This window comes from Vulpes vulpes, chromosome 14 (genome assembly GCF_048418805.1).
Source record: "Vulpes vulpes isolate BD-2025 chromosome 14, VulVul3, whole genome shotgun sequence".
Taxonomy (NCBI): Eukaryota; Metazoa; Chordata; class Mammalia; order Carnivora; family Canidae; genus Vulpes; species Vulpes vulpes.
In genome coordinates this window covers 79,986,225-80,004,389 of record NC_132793.1, presented here as the reverse complement: position 1 = coordinate 80,004,389, position 18,165 = coordinate 79,986,225, and the positions used below count along the sequence as shown (strand labels likewise).

General features: G+C 39.5%; 1 protein-coding gene across 10 annotated transcripts in view; it reads right to left on the bottom strand.

Moving 5' to 3' along the window:
* CYFIP1 (cytoplasmic FMR1 interacting protein 1) overlaps positions 1–18,165 on the bottom strand; it is a 111,667-nt gene that overhangs the window by 88,106 nt on the left and 5,396 nt on the right. For 3 of the 10 annotated variants that reach the window (XM_072737005.1, XM_072737003.1, XM_072737004.1), the window contains exon 1: positions 3,938–4,026. The exons of the other annotated variants lie outside the window; for them this stretch is intronic. In XM_072737005.1, the coding sequence (XP_072593106.1) occupies positions 3,938–3,961 (24 nt within the window). In that variant the 5' untranslated portion in view covers positions 3,962–4,026. Of the gene's footprint in view, positions 1–3,937; positions 4,027–18,165 lie in introns of those variants that run through there. 10 annotated transcript variants of the gene reach the window in all.

The window sequence follows — 18,165 nt, the reverse complement described above, 5'->3', positions numbered from 1 at the left end:
CATGGTCTGGGATACAGAGAGACAGCATGGTCTACTAATGAATTACTGGATGTTTCCTCGTGTGAATGCAGTAGTCCTTCTTTCACACAGAATCCAATGCCTGTGTAAAACAGTAAAGGAACACAGTATGTCCAGCTGAGTATACTTTTTCTAGTAAAATACATCCCACTGTGGCAGTCTCCGGGGCTCGGGGTGGGGGCCACATCCAGGAATCCCACTTCTGAGTGAAAGGAAATAAAGGAAACAAATCACTGACTCAAAAAAATATCTGCAGTCCATCTTCACTGCAGCATCATTCATAATAGCCAAGACACAGAAGCCACCTAAGTGCCCGTCAATGGATGAAGGAAGATATGGTATGTGTGTATATATGTAGACACACGAAGGAATGTTATTCAGCTATAAAAAAAGAAGGAAATCTTGTCATTTACAACAACACAGATGGATCTTGAGGTCATTACGCTTAGCAAAATAAAGCAGAAAAAGACAAATTCTGTACAATCTCACATATGTGTAGAATCTAAAAAAACAAACAAACAAAAAAACAAGTTCAAAGATATAGCAAACAGATTGGTAGTTGCCAGAAGCAGGGAGTACAGGATGCATGACAAAGATAAAGGTGGTCAAAAGGTACAAACTTCCGATTATAAAATAAATAAATCCTGGGGATATATTACACAGCATGGTGACTATAGTTAATAATAATAATGTATTGCATATTTGAAGGTTCCTAAGAGAATAGACTTTAAAGTTCTCATCACAGGAAAAAAATGTTTCTGTAACTATGTGAAGTCATGGATGTTACCTAGACTTACTGTGGTAATCATTCTGCAGTATATACATATGTCAAATCACTACATTGTACACCTGAAACTAATATAATGTTGTATGTCAATTATATCTCAATTTTTAAAAGCTGCAGGTAGATTGAGGTTAGGTACTCTCCCACAGATGAAACTGTATCTAAATGTTCTTTTAATAGGCATTCCTGTTATTTTTATTAAGGTTGAACACAATCCCTATGCAGTAACCCGCTGGGTTTTTTTCTTTTTCTTTGTGTGACTTGCCAGCTTGATTGTTTTCCTCTTATTTTGTCCTTTGAAGTGTTGGCATCTTCCTTATCAATGCGTAAGGCGCTCAGTATAACACTGACATTACGGACATTAAAGCCATGTGAAAGTTGCTGCAAACATTTTTCCCAGATCAAGCTACATGCCTTTCTTTCTATGCCACATTTTCCTCTGAAATTTCAGTTTTAACATATTATCCTATCAACCTTGTCAGCCTTTACCCATTGGAATTTCCTCTTTCACTTCTAAATTTACCCAGGAGAAGAACTCCACCAGCCCTGCCCAGAGAAGGAAGCAGTTTCTAGTGCACAGCCCCCATCTCAGCAAACTGCTGACCCATTACCATAAGTCAAACGCTACCCATCTGGCAAACAGTTTGAGGCAACAGTTAATCCTCAAGCACTAACTTGAAAGTAATGTCGAGATCCACAGAAAGTTCAGTAAACTGATTAATGTTAGCAGTTCTTTTATTGGACCTCAGCTGCACAATAGTTCTTAGAACCTGATCTACTTTCAACTTAGTTATGTTTAATAATGCCATAACCACAGGTGAACCACCATCCACAACAAAAGCTAGGGACTTGCAAGTGATCTGTGGCAGACACTAACCAAGCATCGATCCCCCATTTTCTTTTATACAAGTAGCATCTCATTTATACATATTCTTAAAAGGCTCCTTTTTCAATTTAATCATTATAGGGGCACAGGGTGACTCAGTCAGTAAAGCATCCGACTCTTGATTTCAGTTCAGGGTCATGACCTCAAGCCCTCTGTAGAGCTGTTCACCTAGTTGGTAGTCTGCTTGAGATTCTCTCTCTGCCCCTCCTCCTCGACCCCTCTCTCTCTCTCTCTAAAGTCAATCAATTGATCTTTAAAACATAAAAAAAAGTAAATTTTATAATTACAAAAGGAATATCATGCTATATATATATTTGTCTGACTTTTTTTTAATAATTTTTTTTAATTTTTATTTATTTATGATAGTCACAGAGAGAGAGAGAGAGGCAGAGACACAGGCAGAGGGAGAAGCAGGCTCCATGCCCTGGGAGCCCGACGTGGGATGCGATCCCGGGTCTCCAGGATCGCACCCTGGGCCAAAGGCAGGCGCCAAACCGCTGCGCCACCCAGGGATCCCTGTCTTTTTTCACTGCTCTTGTATCACTAAGAGGCAATCACAATCACAAGTTGCTCTGAAGTGTTTTGACAGGTATATACTATTCCACTGAACAAACAGACCACAGACTATGGGCCCAATCTTCTGAGCTGATAATAAGGGTTTTTATTATCATGAACTATGAGGAAAATCTTGCATGTTAATACATGTGTAATGAATTCTCTAGGGCAGGGGTTGGCAAACTTGCTATAAAAGGTCCAAATCTGGTCATTGTCCTATGAGTATGTAAGAGAATATTATTATACTTAGGAGAAATACAATGATGTGCTTCAGGGTAAAGGGCCTCAAATTGGTGGAAAAAAATTTTCTCCGTGTGTGTGTGTGTGTGTGTGTGTGTGGTTTTTTTAAAGATTTTATTTATTTATTCATGAGAGACACAGAGAGAGGCAGAGACACAGGCAGAGGGAGAGCAGGCTCCCCACAGGCAGCCTGATGCAAGACTTGATCCCAGGACCCAGGATCATGACCTGGGCTGAAGGCAGACACTCAACCACCGAGCCACCCAGGCACTCCTCAAATTTTGAGTTTCAATTACTCAATACTTTTATATTTCCCAGATATTTAAGGTCTGAAAGAAAAGTTTAAAGAAAATAGTGAAAGATCTTGAAATGCAGAACTATTTCCACTTCTGACCCAGAAAAAAGGAGCAAAATTCCAACACTATTTATGTTTTTAAAAAGAACTCTATCCCTTGGAATATGTACTAAAGCATTTGTGAATGAGATGAAATGCTGCATCTGGGATTTGTTGCAAGGATAGTGCACGTGTAGGGGTGTCACAAGACGAACGGAGATCACTGTTGAGGGTTCCTGACACTATTTTCTGTGTCTGTACATTTTGGAATTGCCACAATGAACAGTTTAATACACATATATGTGAGATTTCAAGTCCCTCATCCCTGTGGGTGATGAGGCAGCAACTAGTGGCTTTGCCTGTAGACACAAAGGGTCCTCAGCCCAGGTATATGGCCTGGCAGCCATTCCCCACCTTTTAAAATGCTTAAGTTCCTTCCAGCTTAGTTTTAATTCCTTTTTTCCTGTGGTAATTTAAAAGTCTTGAAGAGGTAAGAGCTTTTGCAATCAGCCATTTTCAGTCTGCTAAAAAGCTTATAAGGTCAATACTTTATTCAGAAAACCATAAAATCGGGACGCCTGGGTGGCTCAGCGGTTGAGCATCTGCCTTTGGCTCAGGGTGTGATCCTGGAGTCCCGAGATTGAGTCCCACATCAGACTTCCTACATGGAGCCTGCTTCTCTGTCTCTGCCTCTCTCTGTGTCTCTCACGAATAAATAAAGTCTTAGGAAAAGAAAACTATAAAATCCTGAGTAGGTTCCTCCAACTCAACTCCCCAAGAGTCCCCACAGAGCTGAGGTATTAGCTGGCTGTAAATAAACACAGCAGAAAATCATCAGGGAGGCTGAGCACAAATGCCAAATCTTGGACCTCAAACCCAATTCTTTAGAGGTAGGGTTAGAGCCCCCGCAACCTCTCCCCCAACCCATTGCCTTGATTTTAAGGTAAGAATCTCTGACCCACACTTTGAGAAACCATTTCAGGACAAGCGTGCATTACATATATATATACATATATGGGGTGTATTATATAATCCTTTGAAATGATGGAAGAAAACAGTGGAGCAACTACATTTCTACCTAACAAAGACAAGGAATTCAGCTGCTCTAATAGCTACTCACCTCGCTCCAGCCTTTCCTTGTCATCTGTCCTCAAGGAGCAGTGGGAGCCTACAGCTCTGAGGGCTTACAGGTGCCCCATCATTGAGGGCCCGGCCTATGGAATGAGGAGTGCTACTGTTAACACTGAGTTTTAACTAAATGAGCTGCTATGGGCTGGAATGGTCCCCCCATCCATATGTGGAAGCCATGATCCCCAGTACCTTAGACCTCTTATGAATGGATCTTTACAGGACTAATTACGGTAAAATGAGTTATATCTTTTTCTTTTATACAAGTAGCATCTCATTTATACATATTCTTAAAAGGCTCCTTTTTCAATTTAATAATTATAGGGGCACAGGGTGACTCAGTCAGTAAAGCATCCGACTCTTGATTTCAGCTCAGGGTCATGACCTCAAGCCTAATGAGCTACACCTCAAGTGTAGCTCTAATGCAACATGGCTAGTGTCCTTATAAGAAATTAGGAGACAGACATAGAGAAAAGGCCATGTGAGGAGAGAGGTAAGATGGCCATCTACTAGCCAAGGAGTGGCTTTCAAGATGAACCACCCTTGCCAACACCTTGATCTTCGACTCCCAGCCTCCAGAACTGAATGAAATAAATTTCTGTTGTTAAGACATCCAATCTGTAGTACTTTGTTACAAGAGCCCTAATGGACTAACGCACAAGCCCCTTGGCAAGGCTTCATTCCTGCAAATATACCGTAGATGGGAGGAAATCAGGGGTACCAGCAGTACCGGCACCCACTACACCTAACAACTGGCCTCACTGCAAGTTGCAGGCATGGGAAGCTCTAAAACAGCCAGCAAAAGGCCACCACAACCAACAAGCACATACAACACTATCTCCTACATTCTAGTCACATCCTTTCAAACTAGTATCTGTTATTGACTGCACATGTTTTATGATTTACCCACCAGAGTCAGAGACAATTTACATTTATAAGCCACCTCTGAGCTCATGCTCAGAGTCACTTTAGGGATGGAGCAAGCAGATGAAAATGACAGGGATATGAAATGCTCTGCTTTTCAAAATCATTGTTTTTGCTCTTTTTCTTCTTCTTTGCAAGAGGAGTTAATAAACTAGATAAAAGATGAAAAGAGAAATACTGAGTGTGTATAATTTATTTAAGCTGAATTTCCAAGCAACATGAGGTACTTAGAAACATCAACTTGGCATATGGGTGGAGATAGGGGATGAAACAGTGCTACCCCATCAGTCCTTTCTGGGAGCTGTCAGCTGAATAAGCAGAGGCTATGAACCAGCATGGGGCTACAATTATCAGGAACAAACCAGTTCTTAAGCTTGGAGAGTGTTGCAAGAGTGTGAAGTCACATCCCCTGTGGTAGCTGTCCCAGTCCTTGGCCATTCTGGCAGAGGCATCCCCAAGTGGACTCACCCCACTCTGTTCATTTCTGGTGTGGGGGATGCCATATGTGCATGCGGAGAGGGTTACAGCTTCCCACATATCACGTGCATGGTCTGACAGTGACGTATGTGAAAGGATGTGTTCCTTTTTCCTGATGGAGGGTAGTGGGGGGATGTTGATTCTCCCTTTACTCAGGTGTCAGTTCCAGGGGTCAAGGACCTCCCCGGTCCCATGTCCACCTTTTGCACACACTCATCCAACCTCGTTGGATGAGCCAATTATCTAGAGGCAAATTATTAAAACACAAAAGAAAAATTAAATGAAAATTAGTTTTAAAAAATTAAATGAAAATTAAATATAATTAATTAAATGAAAAAAATATGATAGTTAACTTTATGTGATAACTTGGCTATACTATAGTATTACACGGTTTTTGGTCAAATGCCAGTCTAGATGTTGTTATAAATGTGTTTTTTAGACACACCTGGTGACTTCCTTGCCCTGCACTTCTCTGTGACTGCATCTGAGAAGCTTTTGGATCTCTGTTGCCCCCATTCTGCCACAAGGTCAAGGCAGGAAGGGAGATGTGCTGTACTGTCCCATTGCTAGCATGTGACTCAGCCTAGGCGGAGGAGGGGGAAAGTGGGGGGAGGGGCCCTACAGACTGGGTAGGGGTGGTCCTGGGCACTGTGGCCACACACACCCTTCCTGCAGACTCTGAGTATGAAAGTCTCGAGTTCCCTCTGAATTCTCCCTTTATGCATAGGTCATGTGCATTCCTGCACTGCTACCCAAGATGGTGTGTTTGAGAGTATGCTTAGAACTCTGTGCCTCAAGAGAGTCTTGATTTCATTTAGAATAATTGGAGGGCATGCCCCCACTAGACTGCCCTACCAGCTCTCCTAGAAGAACCTGTTATGACCTATTAGCCCCAGGAGGGAATATGCGTGGCTGAAGGCCAGGTCAACTCTTCTGAGTTCCTTAGCTGGCTGGATCAGCTGAGATCTGTCTGGACCATCTTCACACCCCATGTCCAACAATGCAAAGGAAAAAATACAGCTTGTATGTACAAAAACTTTATTTATTTTTTTAAAGATTTTATTTATTTATTCATGAGAGACACACACACACACAGAGACAGAGACAGAGACAGAGACAGAGAGAGGCAGAGACACAGGGAAAGGGAGAGGCAGGCTCCATACAGGGAGCCTGATGTGGAACTCGATCCCGGGTCTCCAGGATCAGGCCCCGGTTTGAAGGTGGCGCTAAACCGCTGAGCCACCCGGGCTGCCCCTGTACAAAAACTTTATGAGTGCGGTCTCCAGAGCAGCAGCAAAGCTGACTTTCCAGAGCCTGTGAAATGATCACATGCATGCATATGTTTACTTTATTTAACACACAAGTTATTTAGTGATCTCTGGGGATACCTTCTCCCAAAGAATCAAGAGTCCAGGTAGTTTTAGAGCTCATTGGTTTTGTGAAGACTGGTTCTTCTAGGTGGGATTTGTGGAGTAAGAAGAAAATTATTTAAAATAGCTTGAGTAGGTCAGGGATTTAAATACAATGCAAATCCTCATCACTATTTCTGACTCGCAGCTACAACGTTCTTTGGAGCCAAGTGTACCTTCTTCTGAAGAATATCTTGAAGGATGAATACATGCCCATCCCCACTGTCCTGGCCAAGACAACATGGGCAAAGAAATGATCATGCGGGCAGCCTGGGTGGCTCAGCGGTTTAGCGCCACCTTCCGCCTAGGGTCCTCTCCTAGAGACCCAGGATCGAGTCCCGCGTCGGGCTCCCTGCATGGAGCCTGCTTCTCCCTCTGCCTGTGTCTCTGCCTCTCTCTCTGTGTGTGTCTCTCATGAATAAATAAAATCTTAAAAAAAAAAAAAAAGAAATGATCATGCTAGCTCTGAGCACAAAATTCTGGCCATCAAATCAGGATCCTAGATGGATCCTAGAGGATCCAGATGCATTGGGCATTCTCCACTGTGGAGTAATATGTACCCAAGGAAGAGTGATGAACTGGGCCTAACAAGCTTGGCTAGTGGAATATTTGAGATACAAATACAAATTACAAATATGCTGGTTTCTAGGTCACAGTAGTTATCACTGTCCATTCGTTTTATTCACAACTAAAAATTCTGAAAGCCACATTCAAAGTCCGTCATTTCTATCCTCACAGCCATGCACAGAGATGAGGCAGTCATGATAAAGCTGGGTGCAGGGAGCAAGGAGTTAAATGAATGCTTAATGAACTTCAGCTGAACAGCACAAATGCACACCAGGCTCAAACCAACAGAAATAAAAAAACACATCTGTATTTCCTTGAGACCATGTTCTAAGATCCCACCAAGCACAGAATTCATACAAATGCAAATCTTATCCCTGGAATGCTCTGCAATCCTATTAGATAACCTGAAATTAGGCCAGAGATGACATTTTACACCCCACTCACAGGGCAGGTTCTCCACTAACTCCTATGAAGTTTCTGTGCTTAAGGCCCCCGCTTGCAGGCAAATGTTCTCCAGATACAAGATATGAAGAAGAGAAATAACAAAATGGCAGATATAAACCCTACCATGTTAAGTATTTATATGAAATGTAAATGGACTAGACAATCCAAAAGCAGTATTGACACAATGAATTTTTTAAAATGAACCAATTATATGCTACGAGAGACATATTTTAAAGTAAAAAACAGGGTGAAGCTGAATGCATGGAAAAAAATACAACATGTAAAGAGAAACCAAAAATGGACAAAAGTAGCTTTACTAGTAATAGATAAAATGAAATAAAAGAGAACTGAAAACAAAAACCAATACTAAAAAATGATAGAAGTTCCAATCCTTCAGCAAGATTAACAACTATAAACACATATGTACTTAACACAGCTTTATAATACATGAAACTGCTGAGAATATAATTTTATATGCAAAACATCCTAAAGATTCCATATAAACTGTTGGAGCTAATCAATAAATGAATTCAGCAAAGCTGTAAGATACAAAAGCAACACATAAAAATCAGTTGCATTTCTATATTTAGCAATGAACAACCAAAAAAGGTATTAAGAAAACATTTTAGGGGTGCCTCGGTGGCTCAGTTGGGCATCTGCCTTCAGCTCAGGTCATGATCTTGGGGTCCTGGGATTGAGCCCCAGATTGGGCTCCCTGCTTCTCTTTCTCCCTCTGTTCCCCCCACTTGTGTTTGCTCTCTCACCTGTGTTTTCTCTCCCCCTCCCTCTGTCCCTCCCTCAAATAAATAAATAAATAAAATCCTTTTAAAAAAGAAAGAGGGAGAGCCCCAGACTAACCCATTAACAACAAAAGGACTAAAACTTGACCACAACAGGCAGAGAGCCACGGCACATGACCGTACTGAAGGCAAATGCAGCTCAGCCACAACAGAAGGGCAAATGGAACACACATAGGAGACACCTCTGAAACACCAGGTTCTGGTGAATAGGACACACTGCACTGTAGAGCATCTCAGGACCTCCTCTTCATAAGGCCACTATTTTCAGGAACAGGAGACATAGCTGACTTTCCTAACACATAGAAACAGACACAGAAAGTTAGACCAAATGAGACAAAGGAATATGTCCCAAATGATAAAACAGAAAATCCACAGCCAGAGACCTAAACAAAACAGAAATAAACAATATGCCTTATAGAGAATTTAAAGTAATAAAGATACTCACTAGGCTTAAAAAAAAAAAAGAAAGAAAGAAAAAATATATTCAGTGGACTTGATCTTGATAAAAAGTGGAGGACTTCAAGGAGACCCTCAGAAAAGAGACAGAAAACATAAAAAGAACCAATTAGAGATGAAGAATTCAATAAGTGAAATTAAAAATACACTAGAGAGAACAAATAGTAGACTAGAGGAAACAGAACAATGGATCAGTAACCTGTAGGACATAATAATGAATAACAAGCTGAACAAGAGAAAAATAATAATTAAAAGTCACAACAAAGGGAACTTAATGACATCATCAAGTGTAATAACATTCTCATTATAGGGATCAAGAAGGAAAAGAAAGAAAAGAGGAAACAGAACATTTATTTCAAGAAATAATAGCTGAGGGATGCCTGGGTGGCTCAGCAGTTGAGCACCTGCCTTTGGCCCAGGGCGTGATCCTAGAGTCCTGGGATCGAGTCCTACATCAGGCTTCCTGCATGGAGCCTGCTTATCTCTCTGCCTATCTCTCTCTCTCTCTCTGTGTGTGTGTCTCTCATGAATAAATAAATAAAATCTTAAAAAAAAAATAGCTGAAAACTTCATAAGTCTGGTGAAGAAAAACAGAAATCTAGATCCAGGAGGCACAGACAGCCACCAGCAAAACAACCCAAGAAGGTCCACAGGTAGACAAAGAAATGGAAGTAATAAAAGTAGTGAAAAGAAAAAAAAAATATTGCAGCAAAAGAAAAGAAGACACTTACATACAAGGAAAATCTCATAAGGCTGTCAGTGGATTTTTCAGGATAAACTTTGCAGGCCAGAAGAGAGTAGCATGATGTATTTAAATGCTGGGAAAACAAAAAACAAAAACCTGCAACCAAGAATACACTATCCTGAAAGACAATCATTCAGAATAGTCCCAAACAAAAGCTAAAGTAATTCACCACTAAACCAGCCTTACAAGAAATGTTCAAGAGAACTCTTACTGGAAAGGAAAGACCTTAAGTAGGAGTAAGAAAAGTAGGAAGCATAGAGGCAGGAAAATTAAATATATCTATACAATGACGCTGGTGGCAAGGGATTCACAAAATAAAAGGATGTAATGTATGACACCATATACCTAAAATGCTGGGGGAAGAGGAGTAAAGCAAGGGTTCAAACTTAAGCAGCCATCAATTTAACATAGATAGTTATATGCCTAAGATGTCATATATAAACCTAATGAAATCACAAATAAAAAACAAATAATAGATATGCAAAATATAAACAGAAAGGAATCCATATATATATACCTAAAGAAAGCCAGTAAACCATGAGAGAAAATAGCAAGAAAGGAACAGAGAACTACAAAAACAAGCATAAAACAAGTTACAAAATGGCAATAAGTACATACTTATCAATAATTACTCTGAATGTAAACAGACTAAGGCTTCAATCAAAACATACAGAGTGATGGAATGGATGAAAAAACAAGGCCCATTTATAGGGTTCCAATAAGAGACTCATTTCAGACCTAAAGACATGAATTTTGAAAGGAATAGAAAAGCAAAAGAAAGTGAAAAGAAAACCAAGGTAACAACACTTATTGTGCACAAAAAAGACTTTGAAACAAAGATTGTAACAAGAGACAAAGAAGGACACTATATAATAAAAGGGAACAATCCAACAAGAAGATATAACAATTGTAAATATTTATGCCCTCAACTTGGGAGCACCCAAATTAATAATAAACATAAAAGAACTAATGAATAGTAATACAATAATAATAGGGGACTTTAATAATGCCCCACTTACAGATCAATAGCAATATCTTCCACACAGAAAATCAACAAAGAAACAGTGCTTTGCCTGACACACTGGACTAAATAGATTTAACAGATATATTCAGATCATTCCATGCTAAAACATCAGGTTACAATTCTTTTCAAGTGCACACAGAACATACTCCAGAACAGATCACATATTATACCACAAAACAAATCTCAACAAATTCAAAAAGACTGAAGTCATACCATGCATCTTTTCTGACCACGCTATAAAATTAGAAATCAACCACAAGAAAAAAATCTGGTTAGCACAAATATATGGAGGTTAAATAACATGCTACTAAACAATGAATGGTGGGGACGCCTGGGTGGCTCAGTGGTTGAGCGTCTGCCTTCAGCCCAGGGCATGATCCTGGGGTCCCAGGATCGAGTCCCACATCGGGCTCCCTACATGGAGCCTGCTTCTCTATCTACCTTTATCTGCCTCTGTGTGTGTGTGTGTGTGTGTGTGCGTCTCATGAATAAATAAATAAAATCTTTAAAAAAATAATAATAAAATAAACAATGAATGGGTCAACCAGAAAATCAAAGAGGAAATTTTTGAAAATACCTGGAGACAAATGAAAATAAAAACACTACAATCCAAAATCTTTGGGATGCTGCAAAAGCAGTTCTAAGAGGGAAGTTTATAGTAGCAATGCAGGCCTGTCTCAAGCAGCAAGAAAAATCTCAAACAACCTGCCCTTACACCTAAAAGAGCCAGAAAAAGGAAAATAAAACCCAAAACCAGTAGAAAGAAGGAAATAATAAAGATTAAATATAAATGATAATGAAACAGACAAAAAACACAATAGAATGGATAAATGAAACTAGGAGCTGGTTCTTTGAAAAGATCAACAAAACTGATAAACTTCCAGCTAGACTCATTTAAAAAAGAAGAGGAAGGGAGACAGAGGACTCTAACAAAATCACAAGTTAAAGAGGAGAATAATAACTGACACTATAGAAATACAAATGTTTTCAACAGAATACTATGAAAAACCATATGCCAATAAAGTGGAAAACCTAGAAGAAATAGATAAATTCTTAGAAACATAAAACCTCCAAAACTGAAGCAGGAAAAACAGAACATTTGAACAGAGTGATTACCAGCAATAAAACTGAATCAGTAATCAAAAAAGTCTCAACAAATGAAAATTCAGAACCAGACAGCTTCACATGAGAATTCTACCAAACACTTAAAAGAGTTAATAATCTATTCTTCTCAAATTATTCCAAAATACAGAAGAGAAGGGAAAACTTCCAAATTCATCCTATGAGGCCAGCATTACCCTGATACCAAAACCAGATAAAGACACTATTAGGGATGCCTGGGTGGCTCAGGGGTGGAGCGCCTGCCTTTGGCCCTGGACATCTGGAATCCCAGGATCGAGTCCCACATCAGGCTCCCTGCATGGAGCCTGCTTCTCTCTCTGCCTATGTCTCTGCCTTTCTCTCTCTCTGTCTTTCATGAATAAATAAATAAAATCTTAAAAAACTAAAAGGGCATCTGCTGCTGATTTTTTTTTTTAAAGACACTATTAAAAAAGAGAACTACAGGACAATATCTCTGGAACACAGATGCAAAAATCCTAAGAAATCAGGAGTTAAGTGTCAGAGGAGCAGGGAGGCCCTAAGTGCATCTTGTCCCTCGAACACAGGTAGATAGTTATCAAATCATTTTGAATACCCCAAAAAATTGATAGGAGGTCCAAGAGAACAAAACTGCACGTCTACAAAAAGCAACCATCTCTTGGAAGACCAAAACACATCCAGGATTTAGTTATTTTGTCTTTATTCTTTGTTTCTTTTTTTGCCTGCCTGCCTGCCTTCCTTCCTTCTTTTCTTTTCTGGACAAAGTGACAAAACAGAGAAACTCACCCCAAAAGAAAGAAAAGCAAGTATAACTCACAGCCAGGGATTTAGTCAACACTGACATAAGTCTGAAATACAATTTAAAAACAACAAGCATAAGGATACTAGCTAGGCTTGTGAAAAGCATAGAAGATACTAGAGAATTTCCTATTGCAGAGATAAAAGAACTAAAATCTAGTCAGGCTGAAATCAAAAATGCTATAACCAAGAGGCAGATACAAATGCAAATGGAGGCCATAAAAACAAGGTTGGAAAAGCAGAGAAGCAAATCAGTGATAAAGAAGGTAAAGTACTGTCTTAGTTCTAATAAGACAGTAACAGAAGCTGTCTGGTTCTGGATTTTCATTTGTTGAGAGTTTTTCGATTACTGATTCAGTTTAATTGTTGGTAATCAGTCTGTTCAAATGCTCTGTTTTTCCTGTAATAGGGCCTGGGTGGCTCACTTCATTAATCATCTGCCTTTGGCTCAGGTCTTGATGCCAGAGTCCTGGGATTGAGCCTCCCATCCCTGCTCAATAAGGAGTCTGTCTCTTTGTGCCTCCCGCCACTCATGCTCTTTTGCACAGGTACACTGTCTCTCAAAAAAAACTTCAAATAAGCTAAATAATAATAATAATAATAATAATAATAATAATAATAATAATATCAGAGTCCCAAAAAATGGAGAGAAAATAACTGAAAACTTCCCTAATTTGGGGAAGGACACAGACATCAAAATACAAGAAGCACAGAGAACTCCATTAAATTCAACAAAAGCCAACTAAGCTAAGGTATGTAATAATAGTAAAATTCACAAAATACATAGACAAGGAGACAATCCTGAAAGAAGGCAGAAAAAGTCCTTAAACTACAAGGGAAGACAGATCAGGGTTGCAGCACACCTGTCCACAGAAACTTGGCATGCCAGATAAAATGGCAGGAAATATTTAATGTGCTGAATGGAAAAAAAAATACAGAGCCAAGACTCCTTTATCCAAAAGGTTGTCATTTGAATAGAAGGAAAGATAAGAGTTTCCCAGACAAAAACTAAAGCGGTTCATGACAAGAAAACCAACACTGCAAGAAATTCTTAAGAGGGACTGCTTAGGTGGAGGGGGGAGAAATCACCAAAACCAACAAGGATAGAAGGGACCCAAGAACCTCATCAGAAACACCAACTCGATGGCACTAAATTCGTATCTTTCAAAAATTACTCCAAATATAGATGGACTACATGTTCCAGTCAAAAGACAGGATATCAGAATGGATTAAAAAGATCCATCTAGGGGATCCCTGGGTGGCTCAGCGGTTTGGCACCTGCCTTTGGCCCAGGGCGCGATACTGAAGTCCTGGGATCGAGTCCCGCATGAGGCTCCCTCTGCCTGTGTCTCTGCCTCTCTCTCTCTATCATGAATAAATAAATAAAATCTTAAAAAAAAAAAAAAAGGTCCATCTACATGCTGCCTCAAGAGACTCATTTTAGGGGCACCTGGCTCAGTTGGTTAAGTGCCTTCAGCTCAGGTCATGATCCCCATGGTCATGCCCCACATTGGGTTCTCTGCTCAGTGGGGAGTCTACTCCCCTCTCCTCTCCCCACTTGTGCTCTCTTAAGCGATCTTTGTCTCTCTCTCAAATAAATAAAATCTTTAAAAGAAAAGAGAGCAAAGAAGAAAAGAAGAAAATAAAATCATTTTATTTATTTTGTGTGTCTTTGATTTTTCCCCTTTTTTAAAAAAAAACTTAAATTCAATTTGCCAACATCTAACACCCAGTGCTTATCCCATCAAGTGCCCTCCTTAGTGTCCATCATCCCGTCACTCCATCCCCCCACTCTCCTCCCCTTCCACAACCCTTTGTTTCCCAGAGTTAGGAGTCTCTAATGGTTTGTCTTCCTCTCTAATTTTCCCCACTCAGTTTCCCTCCTTTCCCTTATAGTCCCTTTCACTATTTCTTAGAGATTCATTTTAGACATAAATCACTGTCAGATTGAAAGTGAGGGAATAGAGAACCACCTATGCTAATGGACGTCAAAAAGAAAGCCAGAGTAGCCATACTTGAATCAGAAAAACCAGATTTTAAAACAAAGACATGAGAGATGAAGGACATTACATCACAATTAAGGGGTCTATCCATCAAGAAGATATAATAATTGTAAATATACCCACAACTTGGGAGCACCCAAATATAACTCAATTAAAAACAAACATAAACTCATTGGTAAGGGTGCTGGGTGGCTCACTTGGTTAAAGGGCTGACTTTTGATTTCAACCTAGGTCATGACCTCAGGGTTCTGGGACCAAGCCCCGGAATCTGGCTCTGTGCTCAGCAGGAGTCTGCTTGAGGCTTTCTTTCCCTCTGCCCCTCTCCCTGCTCACTCGCACTTTCTCTAAAATAAGTAAACAGGGCTGGCCGGGTGGCTCAGCGGTTTAGCGCTGCCTTAATCCCAGGGCGTGATCCTGGAGACCCGGGACTGAGTACCAAGTCAGGCTACCTGCATGGAGCCTGCTTCTCCCTCTGCCTGTGTCTCTCTGCCTCTCCCTCTCTCTCTGTGTCTCTCATGAATAAAATAAATAAAATCTTAAAAAAATAATAAGTAAATAAAACTTAAAAAAAAGAACTCATTGATAATAACATAATGATAGTAAGAGACTTTAACACCCTCATACAACAGTAGACAGATCATCTAAATAAAACATCAACAAGGAAACAAAAGCTTTGAATGACACAATGGACTAGATGGACTTAAAAGAAATATTCAGAACATTTCATCCTAATGGAGCAGAATACACATTCTTTTCAAGTGCATATGGAACATTTTCCAGAATAGATCATATTCTGGGGCACAAATCAGGACTCAATCAGTACAAAAAGACTGAAATCATACCATGCGTATTTTCAGACCACAATACTAGGAAACTTGAAGTCAATCACAAGAAAATATTTGGAAAGACCTCAAATCATGGAGGTTAAAGAATATCTACTAAAAAAAAAAAAAAGAATATCTACTAAAGAATGAATGGGTTAACCAAGAGATTAAAGAAGAAATTAAGAAGTACATGGAAGAGGGGATCCCTGGGTGGTGCAGTGGTTTGGCGCCTGCCTTTGGCCCAGGGCGCGATCCTGAAGACCCGGGATCGAATCCCATATCGGGCTCCTGGTGCATGGAGCCTGCTTCTCCCTCTGCCTGTGTCTCTGCCTCTCTCTCTCTCTCTCTGTGACTATCATAAATAAAAATAAAAAAATTAAAAAAACAAAACAAAACAAAAACAAAACAAAAAACAAAAAAAAAGAAGTACATGGAAGAAAACAAGAATGAAAACATGATATTCCAAAACACTGGGAGGCAGCAACGGCAATACTAAGAGGGAAGTATATTGCAATACAAGCCCACCTCAAGAAGCAAGAAAGTACTCGAACACACCCAAAACTTACATCTAAAGGAGCCAGAACAGAAATAGCAAATAGAGTCTATAGCCAACAGAAAAAAAGAAACAGTAAAACTTAGAGCAGAAATAAACAATGTGGAAACAAAAAAACAAAACAGTAGAATGGAGTAATGAAATTAAGAGCTGGTTCTTCAAAAGAATTAATGAAATTGATAACCCCTAACCAAACTTATCAAAAAGAGAAATGGCCCAAATAGAGAAAGTCATAAATGAAAGGGGAGAGATCACAACCAACACCACAGAAATACAAACAGAAAAACAATTACAAGAGAATGCCACAAAAAATTACATGCCAACAAACTGTGCAACCTGGAAGGAATGGGCAAATTCCTAGAATCTTACAAACTACCAAAAGTGAAACAGGAAGAAATAAAAAACTTGAATAGACCCATAATCAGCAAAGAAACTGAATCAGTAATCAAAAATCTCCCAACAAACAACAGTCCTGGGCCAGAGGGCTTCCCGGGGGAGTTCTACCAGACACTGAAAGAAGAGTTAATAATACTCATTTTTCTCAAACAGTTTCAAAAAATGAAATGGAAGGAAAACTTCCAAACTCATTCTCTAAAGCCAGCATTACTTCGATTCCAAAACTGGGCAAAGACCTCAAGTTCTTTTTAAAAAAATCTTTAAAAAATTTTTTTTTAATTTTTAAAAATTATTTTTAGAAGAATTACAGGCCAACATCCCTGATGAACAGGATGCAAAAATTCCCAATAAAATACTAACAAACTGAACACAACAGTACATTAGAAAAATTATTCACCACAATCAGGTGGCATTTATTCCTGGGCTACAAGGCTGGTTCAATATTCGCAAATCAATCAATGTGATATACCACATTAATAAAAGATAGAACCATATGATCCACTTAATAAATGGGAAAAAAAAGCTTTTGACAAAATACAGCATCCATTCTTTTTTTTTTTTTTTTTAAGATTTATTTATTTATTCATTCAGAGAGAGCGAAGAGAGAGGCAGAGTCACAGGCAGAGGGAGAAGCAGGCTCCAGGCAGGAAGCCCAATGCGGGACTCCGTCCCCGGTCTCCAGGATCACACCCTGGGCTGCAGGCGGCGCTAAACCGCTGCGCCACCGGGGCTGCCCCAGCATCCGTCCTTGATAAAAAACCCTCAACAAAGTAGGGATAGAGGGAACATACCTCAACATCCTAAAGGCCATATACTAAAGACTGACAGCAAATATCATCCTCAGTGGGGGAAAAACTGAAAGCCTTTGCCCTAGGGTCAGGAATGAGACAAGGATGTCCACTCTCATCATTGCTATTTAGCATACTATTGGAAGTCAGAGCCTCAGCAATCAGACCCCCAAAAAATAAAATGCATCCAAATCAGCAAAGAAGAACTCAAACTTTCACTATTTGAGGATGACAGGATATGCTTTGTAGAAAACCTGAAGGACTCCACCAAAAAACTGCTAGAACTAGTACCTGAATTCAGCAAAGTTGCAGGATATAAAATCAATGTGCAGAAATCTGCTGCATTTCTATACACCAATATCAAAGCAGCAGAAAAAAAAATCAAGGAATCAATCCTATTTGTAACTGCACCAAAAACAATAAAATACTAGGGATAAGCCTAACTAAAGAGGTTAAAGATCCATGCTCTAAAAACTATAGAAAACTCATGAAAGAAATCGAAGAGGACACAAAGAAATGGAAAAAGCATTCCATTTATGCTCATGGATTTGAAGAGCAAACATGGTTAAAATGTCTATACTATCCAAAGCAATTTACACATTTAATACAATCCCTATCAAAATCCCACTAGTATTTTTCACAGAGCTGGAACAAATAATCCTAAAATTTGTATGGAAACACAAGAGGCCCCGAATAGCCAAAGCAATTCTGAAGAAGAAAAAACTGGAGGCATAATGATTCCAAACTTCAAGCTATATTACAAAAGCTATGATCAAGACAGTGTGGTATTGGCACAAAAACAGACACATGGATCAATGAACAGAATAGAGAACTCAGAAATGGATCCACAACTCTATGGTCACTAATCTTCAACAAAGTAGGAAAGAATACCCAATGGAAAAAAGATAGCC